Here is an 11041-nt window from a genome sequence, read left to right as displayed (position 1 = left end):
GTGCTTGGGTGTCCAACCCGTTACTACTTTTCCTCACGGTGGGTTCTGTTACACTGTAAATACAACTTTAAAACGCAATGAAGTAAATCTTTATCGCACATATATAAAAGCTACGTTTGTAATACCATGTCTTATTAAGGTAGCAAGATGGTTGAAACCGTTGGCGCGCGCCCTGGTCAATATGACCGTCTTTTGCGCTCGAGCATACACAAATCGTTGAATCTGTTTGCTGGCGAGTTTGGAGCACTTCCGTATAATCCATTGGATGGGTTTACTCGGCGTCGTCTCTCATGCAAGATTTTAGATGAGTATGGACCGGTTCTAAACTACGTACCTAAGGTAGCTCCACGCCAATCGCAAAGTGGTCCCGTCAACACAAGTGCTAACAAAGATGCGCCATTTACAATAAATGTGCGGAAGGCTAAGACACCTACTGCTGAAGTGGTTGACGGCTTACACGCTGCTTTGGCAAGTACTCATGCTAACGTTAACAAGTTACCTTATTTGGACGCTACTGTATCTGATGAAGTACATCTAGGCATTGTAAGAAAGCGGTCGATGTTGGCAATCGACGATTCCGATTCAGCTAAAAGACGTGAAACCTTGGCTCTTAGCGTTGTAGTAGATGGTTCATCACCGGTGTCTAATTCCATGGGCTCATATTTCCGTGAGACCATTTCCTCAGGACACGCTATCGCACCTCTTGCTATAAAACCAAAGCGGGATACTATTCGTCGTCATCAGCCGAAGTGGCATCCTCCATGGAAGCTATATCGCATGATCGTGGGTCACCAGGGTTGGGTCCATTGTGTATCTGTGGATGTATCTAACCAGTGGTTTGCCACTGGTAGCTCTGACAGACTAATTAAGATTTGGGATTTAGCAACTTGTCAGCTAAAGCTGTCTCTTACTGGTCACATCAATGCAGTGCGTGACTTGAAGATATCTGACCGTCATGCTTACTTATTCAGTTGTGGTGAGGATAACACCGTCAAATGCTGGGACATTGAGCAAAATAAGGTAATCCGTAGTTACCATGGCCATTTATCTGGTGTATATTGTTTGGCGTTACATCCAGCATTGGATGTCCTTTTCAGCGGCGGTCGTGATGCCGTCGTGAGGGTTTGGGACATTCGAACAAAGGAAGCAGTTCATGTATTATCCGGTCACAGTGGCACTATCATGAGTCTAGTTTCACAAAATTCCGAGCCTCAGGTTATATCTGGATCACAGGATAAAACAGTTCGGTTGTGGGACTTGGCGGCAGGTAAAAATATAGTCACCTTGACCAACCACAAGAAAAGTGTGCGTGCTCTTGCTGTACATCCAACTGAATACACGTTTTGCAGTGCTGGTGCAGATAATGTAAAGGTATGGAAATGTCCGGAAGGCGTTTTTAGCCGCAACCTGAGCGGCCACAACTCAATATTAAACTGTGCTGCAATTAAGGACGACGGAGAATCTTCAATGTTAGTTGCGGGTTCTAACAATGGACAGTTACATTTTTGGGACTGGGAAACTGGTTACAAGTTCCAAACTCTGGAAAGCACGGTACAAAAAGGATCCTTGGAGAGTGAGAATGGCATTTTCGGTTGTGCGTTCGACATGAGTGAAACTCGGCTAATAACGGCTGAATGTGACAAAACTGTGAAGATATGGATTCAGGATCCGGATGCCACGCCAGAAACACACCCGGTGGTATGGAAGCCAGAGGCTTCACTTAAACAATACTAACCTTTTAATATATACGGTGATATTAGGTGTAAAAATACTTTTATATTATAATAGTAACATTTTAGGTTGTTTTAAACTCCTTGGTAACGAATAACATATTCCTTAAAAAGTGTTTAAGCCTAATATATAAGGCGTGCTTCCTAGCACAGGGATTGTAACTCCGATACAGTCGATATCATTTCTGATTAGTGATGATAATGGGTATTCCCATCTGTGTTTTGTTGAGGTCACCGGATATTGTGGTGTTGCCATCGTTGATTTTAATGTCACCAATAAGAACTGAATGTCGCAGTGTCTTCTTCAGTCTGAAACCCAGGTATAACATCATGATGTAAAGAAGTGCCTTCGAGGTGAAGCAGAATCCCGTTAGAAAGAAGACGTTAGCTGTGCTGTCTGTCACTATAGCTTCCCTTCCGTTGTGAGTTGCCATTCCAAAGTGTATTCCCGATAGGAAGACATCAAGCAATATTATGAACGAGTTGTTCACGGTGAATATTGTAAGACACGATTCGGACATTAGGGCTACAGCTAATATGCCTACAATATTGCTCAACGCTACGAGTGTGATGAAAATCCCAACCATTACAGTTAGGTTGAGAAGGTTTTGGGTGCTTCGTAGTTTGGCCAGATAGACAACATATGCGCACAGAAGACCAAGAAAGGCGTATCCTACCCCTATTATTGATGAGAATACCAATTTCATGTGATTGTCAAGCCATGCCATAGTTCCGAATTTCTCCGATGGTGTTGCTGGAGTTTCCATTGAGCTGATGTCATTCATTTTAGTTGTAATAAGTCTAGAAGTTGCCACTATTTATGTGATATCACATTTAACGATTTGTATGAACAATTCCCTATTCAGTTAATAGAGTATTCTGTCTATATTATAAAGGTAACAATATAGTTTTTACGGTTTTAAAATTCCCGTCACTTTCCAAAGTTGAAATCAAATGATATAAGAACATGAACTGAAAGGATCAGATATTAAAACGATAGTATCACGGTAAATTGATTCTGCGCAATCTGCGGGCCATGGTGAGCCAGAGACATCTTACTTAAGTCCATAAATATTACTCTCCAGTAGTGATATTCACGCAATCCCTCATGGGATCTCTATTAGATGCCAATGCATTTGGTTGATGAGTGCCAGAGACTGAATTTGGGTATGAATTCATATGTTGCGATACTGTGGGTGCGGGGTCATCTGGAGGCTTACAGAGTATGAGAGACGCCACATTGATTTGACCTTATGGTTGACTACTACGCCTGTTAACGTCCTATATGATATGTCAACCCTATCGTACAACGGGCAAGCAATTGTTACTATTTATACAGAATGATTCCATTCTGCTATATATGATCGCGATCTTTGATAACATCCTATTTATTGCGCTGTACATTTAAATTATTTATAGTCATTTAGTTTTGCGATATAAACGTGCAATGGGATAAATTTTGTGTAAGTGTGTGATCAGGCGTTTAGTGTGTCGTGGGCATTCCACATCTTGTGATCACATCTATTAGATGCACCTTATCCTTGTTCACGATGTCTATACCATCGAAGCCGAGTAAAGCTGCTTCTCTAGCACATGAAGAGGCTTCCAAGGTTTGTTTTTGTATATTTAATACAGAAGAGTGTAGATACGTAGCTCCAATGGGCTGTGGAAGGCAAAGTGCGGCCTAGCGCTACTTACTGGCATTATATTGGGTATAATCCCGGTAAGAGGAGTCTATGGGTTCATAATTTTTGTTTTTGTTCAATGTTTGGTTGGACAGCTTTACCTGGCGTCGATGAAGCTGCCAGACTATGTACTGGATCAAATCGAAGCTTTGACGGAGCACTCTATCACTGCGTTTAGTGTTTTTATAGTGAGTTGATACGTTACATGGATTATATATATATATATTTTGTAGGTCAGCTGGGTTGTATCATACAGTCTTTATAACTATTGACATCCAGGTGTTCTGAGCTGTGACTCACAAATATTATCGTAATTTTCGCAATATTTAGAATTAGGTTATTAGAGTAAGATAGATTCGTAGAGGTGATCTTTTAGTATTTTGTTTATTTACAAACATGGAGTACGATACATCAGTGCTGCCCCCGTTTATTCAAACATTGACACTATGATAGAATGACGTATGTTAATGTGCTATAGCATGTTATAACGTATCTGTGACTTTGATAATATACACTAGCATCATAAATAATGGCGGTCCCGGTAGGGATCGAACCTACGACCTTGTGGTTAACAGCCACACGCTATAACCAGCTAAGCTACGGAACCTCGATTAGGACAGTAGATCAGAGATCGATATTTACATCAATACTATGTCTGTCTAGCACTTTTCTCATTATTTTATCGTTATTAAACTGTATATAACTTTTATTACAACATAAAGAGTGTATATATGCGATAATTAAATTGATCATTCGGTTTCGGGTGACCACCCTGAAGGTCTCCTTCCCTTGGCATTCTGTTTACTTATTCCCTCATCTATGTCATTAATCGGTGTTTTTGGTTGCGATGGTTGTTGTTCTTGGTCAGCATCATTAGCGAGGGCGACATAAAAATCTGGATTATATACGTCCTTTTTGTAATTGGAGCTATATTCCTTGATGTTGAACACTTTCATAACCTTCTACGACACTTTCTAGGGGTCAATATACATTACTAACCTCTAATAGATATGGATTCTTGAAATCAACAGAGTTTTCTATGTTAGCGTTGATCGTGCAGCCCTGTTCGTGGAGTTTCTTGAGTTGTAATATATTATTCTGTGTGTAAATGTTAATTCACCCTTGAGTTCATACCTCTAATTGTTTTGGGACATTTGGTTCATTGTTTGTTGATACACTATCTATATCTATTTCTTTCATAATTTAAAGTGTTTAGTTTTACTTGATCATTTTCACCCTTCGTGTAGGTTTTGCAGCCTGTTTCTTTTCAATCTTCTTTATCTTCTCTGGTGTTACAACTGTATTCTCTGCTCGTGCTTCTTCCTGCTGCTTCTTCATTTGGTTCTTGAATATGACAGTAATCATGGATTTTCTAGATTTATTTATACTCTCCTTTGTTTTGTCCGTCAACGCAAAGTTTTTGGTGTAATCTACCAGGCTTATCATTGCTTTGAGTACTTTGGCAGGTAAATCGACGTCCTTATTAAGCCTGATAGCTATACTAACCCGGTTCACTTGCCTGTAGCCTTGAACGTCGGGAAGTGCATCTACAACGTATAATGCGATGAGTTGTGGCATGAATTCCTGACACATTGCGATAGCATACGATGCATATTTGGTGACGCACTTCTCTGTGCTGTTGATATATGATCGGTGTGTTGTCGGTAGATCGGTGGTCTCGTGTACGTACATGGTGTTTGCAACTTCTTCATTTGCCTTGATGAAGGCCTTGTTAGTCAATTTATTTGTAATGGCGAATGCAATTGGATCCTAGAATGTCGATATAATGCATAGATATACAACTAACCATGTTTGGTAATATGGCATCTATGGTCATTATATCATTCATGAAGAAGAGTGGAGTTATAAGAAATTCATGCCAAGGGCATTGACGCTTTACAAAAGTAAATGAAATCAACAATGACTCGCAGCTTGTACGGCCGGATGCATATGTGCAGTATTTGTGTATTTTTTGCCTTTCGTAGAAGTATGGCCCATCTGCTATATGTGCGAAGTTATCGGCAAGAATAGGCACCTGCTTTTCCAAAATGTGTTGTACTTTCCTTTTAATTCTCACGTATCCGATAATTGCATATTGTATCAGAGCGGCACATAGGAATAGGAAATAGCAGTAGTGGCGTCTGAAATGCGGCGGAAATATTTTGCTCATATCACCACCGAATATCCCGACATTGGCCATGGGATTCGTTTGCTTATCTACATATTATATCATGGCGCTACAGAAATAACTTACCGTCCTTTTTGGCTTCGTAACCTGCGTCAAATGCCTCAAAAGCAATATTTTCCGCATTTTCTCTTGTAGGTTTCAACTCTTCCAACCATCTACCAGCTGAAAATGTGTCATTTGATTTGCTTATGGTTAACTAACACAATAAATCTTTGATTTGGAAATCTTGTATACTTTGGGCGTGGAAGGTTTGCAGTTGCGTTAGGCACAGCGTTACAACCGCTGCGGAGCAACATATTTTCATTGTTACGTGCATCATATTCGCGATAGATATATACTTTGCTTAGAGGCTGTAGGCCTTTAGTATGGTACCGTCAATATCACCCTGTCTGTACGCTTTCTGTCAGCTTAAGGCCGCATTTACTAAATTAACCATGGTAAAGAACTTTACATGCTTATTACATATCTACAAAGATATGGTACTACGACAGAAGTCTCGTTTTATGTTTATATATAACGTTTTTTACTTGCAGATGGGTTACGTGTGTAGCCTGACTGCGGGCAGCCTGTCGAGGTGGCTCAGTCGATATGAAACACCTTCTACGACTATGCATCATTATACCGTTATAAATCTTAGCTGTACTACAATAAAGTTGAGTTGGTATACCTATAGAGCTGTTTCACTATTGCAATCCATGCGTGAATCGAGGTGTCACTGATATTTACCTCGATGCATGAGTTTCAGCGCCTATGGCTGATGTTGCAACTAAAAATTTATATGTTTTACAATTTTAGATAATTAATGATCATTTAATGTTGGCATGGAGCTGTCTCTGTTAAATGTGCATTGTCTGCCCAGCAAAATCGTTGTTTTGTATTGAGACTGCTTTTAAAATTGCAAATATGTGTTCTATAGTGATTCTGTATGATCTTATATTTTTAATGCGGGGTAATTTCTTCCTGCTTCGTGGACCTGTATTTTAATTACTGTATAGCATCAACTTGTAGCCTGTGTTATACAGCCGAATGGTAGTCATAGCCGCGGTTCAGAGCTGCCCTGAGCAAAATGTGGCTCTGGCTGCGGCAATTATTCCGTCGAAAAGAATCTAAGAAGTGCGACGGCAAAGTTTATTTAGTAACGAATTACTCTGAGTACCAAGGCACAGTTTTTGAGCCTTCTTATGTACCTATAGACGATTCTTTTTTATCTAAGCAATGGCGTCGTTTTACAGAGTATTTTAGCTGTGTATTTCGTAGTGGAATTAAGGGATCAGATAATTCTGATGAGGCTGCTGCAGATGAGGCTAATCGTTTAGCCTTTTTACGTGGTTCACGTAGTTCTAATTTCATCAAAACAACGAAATACTCATGGTTAACATTTCTACCTCGTGTTATATTCTTTCAAATTACGCGTATAGGTAATATGATATTCTTAGGTGTATCTTTTCTTCAACTGATTGATGATGTGTCCGACTCGAATGGAATACCCACATATTTAATTCCGGTGGTTTTTGTTATTGTAGTATGTTTGCTTAGAGAGTTGGCATCTGATCTTGCACGTTGGCGTCATGATGAGAAGGAGAACGGTCGCCTAGTTCATGTATTTCGAGGTGGGAAACTCGTAAAGATGAAGCAGCGTGACATTCGTGTGGGTGATATTGTAAAAGTCTACGCTTATGAGTATTTCCCGTCTGATCTTGTGCTACTTAACTGTTGTGATAAGCATGGTGTATGTAATATTGAGACGAAAAATGCCGATGGCGAATCCAATGTAAAATACAAGCACGTGGTGCCCGAATTGGCTGCCTTATTCCAGAATGATGAAGATGCAGCCAGGACACAGATTAAAATCGTTTGCGAGCCTCCTTCTGATGATCTGAGTTCATTTTATGGTGTGGCATATTATAGCAATGAAGATGTACATTCCATACAAACCCAGCGGCTAGAACGTATACAAGATTTGCGATCACAATATGGCGGCAATTTGCGCAGCAGTGTATCTAGTATAGATGTAAACATAAAGACAGTTAATCTGCAGTTTGACCAACTGCTACTACGTGGTACCTCGATGGTCAATACTGAATGGGCTTATTGTGTTGCTGTATATGTCGGGAAAGAAACACGCTTATTGAAGGGTTCAGTTGGCACGTCTAAGCGCAAAAGTTCCAAACTTGAGGATATATACCAAAGGAACTTGTTTGTTGTTATGATGATACTTGTGGTTTCTGTTTTTCTATCTGCTCTTTTGGGTGTCTATTGGTTATTGAGGGTATCAACTAGTCATGGTTACCTTCACGTAAGGCCTCAATCATCATTTATGCGGACTTTCTTTGTAACTATGGGTAGTATGTTACTTCTCCTAGCTGCCATGATACCTGTTGACCTGATTATATTATGGGAAATAGTCCGTATGGTTGAATCGAAGCAGATTAACTGGAACACTACTATGGTATCAGATGGTAAACGTGCCGTATCACGTAGTGACCAATTAATTGAGGATTTAGCGCATATAACTCACATATATACAGATAAGACTGGTACCCTGACTCAGAATGTCATGAGTCTAAAGGCTTTAGGTTTTGGTAACTTGGGGTTGCTTCGTCATCCTAAATGGGAGCATTACTTTTGGGACTTTTATAGTTCCACTGATCCTTCATTGCGAAGCTCACTACGTGAATTTGTGTTGGTGGCTTCAGTATGCCACAGTGTTGTTATACGTAAGGGGAGTGAAACTGTTATTGAGAAGGATGAGATTACGTTAAAGAGCGTCAATGGGAAGCCACGTCTGTTGGCGGTTCGCTATGATCCTGTAGAGTACGACGCCGCATCGCCCGATGAGCTGGCCCTTGTTGTAGGCATGTCTAAAGTTGGTTGTGTTTTCACTAACCGTCGCACCATTACTGAAATTGATATCTCTCTTGTAACTCCAGAGGCTCAGAAGCTAGTATTAAGTGAGGAAGAATTTGCATTGTGGGATGCTATCGCTGCTGATGGTACGGTTCCTGTTTTACGATTCTTTATCCGTGAGGCTTTGGCCTTCGACTCTAATCGCAAGTGCATGAGTGTGGTGATTGAGGATACCAATGGTGAGATTCTTGTGCTCAATAAGGGTGCTGATAGTGCGATGGTTCGTATGCTCCATGATGAGCAACAAATAAGTTGGGCTTCCATGGAGGAGCATTTGAGCAAGTTTGCAACCATCGGTTTGCGAACTTTGGTTTGCGCCGTACGACACATGGACCTAGCTGAATATGAATTATGGCATATGAAATATAATGAGGTCCTAATGTCAGGTGGCGGCCGTGACACCAGCATAAATGACGTTATGTCTAATCTAGAGTCCAATTTAAAACTAGTGGGATGCACTGGTATAGAAGATTTACTTCAGGTTGAGGTAGGATCTGTGATAAGTGATTTGAAGAAGGCTGGTATTGTCATCTGGGTTCTCACTGGTGACAAGCTTGAAACGGCTATAAGCATTGGTCATTCCACCAATATGCTCAACGATGACACCCTAAATGCAGTGTTAGATAATCCCGATCCGGCTATTGTATCTCGTGATTTGGATGGCCACCTGTTGAATTGTTTGGGTGCTACTAAGTTGCAGAATCCAGAGTTAGATTTACATGTTACTTCTCCAGCGGTATTACCCAAGTATTCAACTGAATGCGTTGTAGGTTCTCAAAGTAGTGAAATAGCGCAGGAGTTTACCCAGTTTTGTGTTACTATAACTGGCGATGTCCTTCAGACGATATACAGCTGTAGGGTTCTTAAGCATCGCTTTTTTCGTCTTGCTCAGTATGCCACTGTAGTTATAGCTTGTCGCATGACTCATAAGCAGAAATGCCAGCTAACTCGGGATAATACGTCATTTAATATTCACAGCACTTCACTTGCTATTGGGGATGGTGCTAATGATGTTGATATGATATTAACTGCGAATGTTGGCGTTGGTATTGATGGTCGTGAGGGTCACCAAGCTTGTCAAAGTGCTGATTTTATTATATCTGAATTCCGTTTTTTACGTCAGCTTCTTTTTGTTCATGGTCGTGAGGCTCTTCGTAAGAACACCTTCTTACTTTATTTTTGTATTTTTCGCAATTTTAGTTACAGTTTCGTAAACGTTATATATAATTTCTACACTGGATTCAGCGGGGTCAGCGTCTTCAACACGTGGAGTAAGCAGATTACTAACTTGTTCTTCACTTCGATTCCTTTGATGTTTTACGTGATATTAGATCGTCAGGTTCCTCATGAGCTTTTAACTCGTTATCCCATATTGTATAATACCTGGAGTTTGAAGCCTGTGAATAACTTTTTACGTGGGTTGATAAGGCCTTTTGGTTCTAACTGGTTGGTTAAACGTCTTCGTAAACGTTTAGAGGAGCGTCGTGGAGTTCACGACCCTTTGAATTTTTGGGGTTTTATTTTAGCTGCGCTTTGGTTATCTATTTTTGAGACATTGATTATCCTTAAGTTGACTGACACTACTGATTTCAGTTTATTGGATGGTCGTCCTCAGACTTTTGGCTTCAACTTATTTTCGCAGACGATGTATGTTCATCACATTTTGGCTGTTAATGCGATTGTATGTTTAGTTTCTAAGACTTGGTTTTGGCCTAATCACTTTTTCATTTGGGGTGAGACATTAACTTTGATAATATTTTGGGTGATTGTAAGTTTAGTCCCTGCTTTTGCTTTTGTGCCTGAGGCGCACGTTTTTTACGGCACTTTTGAATCACTCCACACGTCAATTATATACTACGGTGTTATACTATTGACATTGGTGGTTTCTTTATTTCCATTTTGGGGATATTTATACTACACTGCTGTTTTCAACCCATCATTGGAGGATCGCATTGCTCTTCAGTTGAAACAAGGTACTTTTAATGGGATCGTCCCATCTCTACACAATTCTGTTGCTTATGTAGCCAATGAGAAGATAAACCGCAGCAATTTAGAATCTGGTTTTGCGTTTGCCATAGAGCAGCGTGATGCGCTAATGGTTATAATACAGCGAACTATCCATAAGATGTTTAAGACTTAATATTTTAAATTTAAGCACAGTTTCAATTAGTTTCCTTTGTTGCAAAGTTCCACTGTGCGTTATCAAGTGGACATACATGTCTTGTTTTCAGCCACTTTGATATGCAGTGTAGGTGGAAGGCGTGACTGCAAGCTCCCCAGGCTACTGAGCACTGTTCTTCGTTTGACGTTTGCTCTTCTGTTTCAGCCGTCTGTAAACATTTGTAGACATAGGCCCTGTTTAACTACCTGGCATTCGATACAGAGGTCCATGATATGATTCCTACATATGGCACAATTATCTACTGCAATTTTCCAGTTCCACAATGCGACTGCCGACCATTTTTTGATGGTGAAGCGTGGTTTTTCGGGTTCGGCATTCATTTTTTATGATACTGGTTGTACACATTTGA

General features: G+C 40.3%; 7 protein-coding genes across 7 annotated transcripts; 3 read left to right on the top strand and 4 right to left on the bottom strand.

Moving 5' to 3' along the window:
- The first annotated feature begins 74 nt into the window (after positions 1 to 74).
- On the top strand, positions 75 to 1769 carry BBOV_III007650 (WD domain G-beta repeat family protein). The gene has a single exon (XM_001611843.2). It carries the CDS (start codon positions 148 to 150, stop codon positions 1732 to 1734), a length of 1587 nt encoding a protein of 528 aa, XP_001611893.1. The 5' UTR covers positions 75 to 147; the 3' UTR covers positions 1735 to 1769.
- A 25-nt stretch (positions 1770 to 1794) lies between these two features.
- On the bottom strand, positions 1795 to 3179 carry BBOV_III007640 (putative integral membrane protein). Its single transcript, XM_001611842.2, has one exon. It carries the CDS (start codon positions 2513 to 2515, stop codon positions 1910 to 1912), a length of 606 nt encoding a protein of 201 aa, XP_001611892.1. The 5' UTR covers positions 2516 to 3179; the 3' UTR covers positions 1795 to 1909.
- Positions 3180 to 3232: 53 nt separating this feature from the next.
- Positions 3233 to 3707, top strand: BBOV_III007625 (Rab5-interacting protein (Rab5ip) family protein). Its single transcript, XM_051767387.1, has 3 exons — positions 3233 to 3340; positions 3376 to 3603; positions 3649 to 3707. Exons 1-3 carry the CDS (start codon positions 3281 to 3283, stop codon positions 3685 to 3687), a joined length of 327 nt encoding a protein of 108 aa, XP_051623728.1. The 5' UTR covers positions 3233 to 3280; the 3' UTR covers positions 3688 to 3707.
- A 417-nt stretch (positions 3708 to 4124) lies between these two features.
- BBOV_III007620 (HCNGP-like family protein) lies at positions 4125 to 4655 on the bottom strand. The gene is made up of 3 exons (XM_001611841.2): positions 4550 to 4655; positions 4415 to 4513; positions 4125 to 4377 (listed from the first exon to the last, which is right to left on the bottom strand). Exons 1-3 carry the CDS (start codon positions 4613 to 4615, stop codon positions 4165 to 4167), a joined length of 378 nt encoding a protein of 125 aa, XP_001611891.1. The 5' UTR covers positions 4616 to 4655; the 3' UTR covers positions 4125 to 4164.
- On the bottom strand, positions 4584 to 6157 carry BBOV_III007610 (uncharacterized protein). Its single transcript, XM_001611840.2, has 4 exons — positions 5805 to 6157; positions 5670 to 5765; positions 5223 to 5632; positions 4584 to 5185 (listed from the first exon to the last, which is right to left on the bottom strand). The coding sequence occupies exons 1-4, from the start codon at positions 5920 to 5922 to the stop codon at positions 4634 to 4636; spliced, it is 1176 nt and encodes a 391-aa protein (XP_001611890.2). The 5' UTR covers positions 5923 to 6157; the 3' UTR covers positions 4584 to 4633.
- Positions 6158 to 6369: 212 nt separating this feature from the next.
- BBOV_III007600 (phospholipid-translocating P-type ATPase flippase family protein) lies at positions 6370 to 10665 on the top strand. The gene has a single exon (XM_001611839.2). The coding sequence runs from the start codon at positions 6670 to 6672 to the stop codon at positions 10648 to 10650; it is 3981 nt and encodes a 1326-aa protein (XP_001611889.1). The 5' UTR covers positions 6370 to 6669; the 3' UTR covers positions 10651 to 10665.
- Positions 10644 to 11025, bottom strand: BBOV_III007590 (RING-box protein 1A). The gene is made up of 2 exons (XM_001611837.2): positions 10878 to 11025; positions 10644 to 10840 (listed from the first exon to the last, which is right to left on the bottom strand). The coding sequence occupies exons 1-2, from the start codon at positions 11010 to 11012 to the stop codon at positions 10673 to 10675; spliced, it is 303 nt and encodes a 100-aa protein (XP_001611887.1). The 5' UTR covers positions 11013 to 11025; the 3' UTR covers positions 10644 to 10672.
- Between the last annotated feature and the right edge of the window lie 16 nt (positions 11026 to 11041).

Source organism: Babesia bovis, chromosome 3, assembly GCF_000165395.2.
Source record: "Babesia bovis T2Bo chromosome 3, whole genome shotgun sequence".
Taxonomy (NCBI): domain Eukaryota; phylum Apicomplexa; class Aconoidasida; order Piroplasmida; family Babesiidae; genus Babesia; species Babesia bovis.
This window is presented reverse-complemented; position numbering and strand designations above follow the sequence as displayed.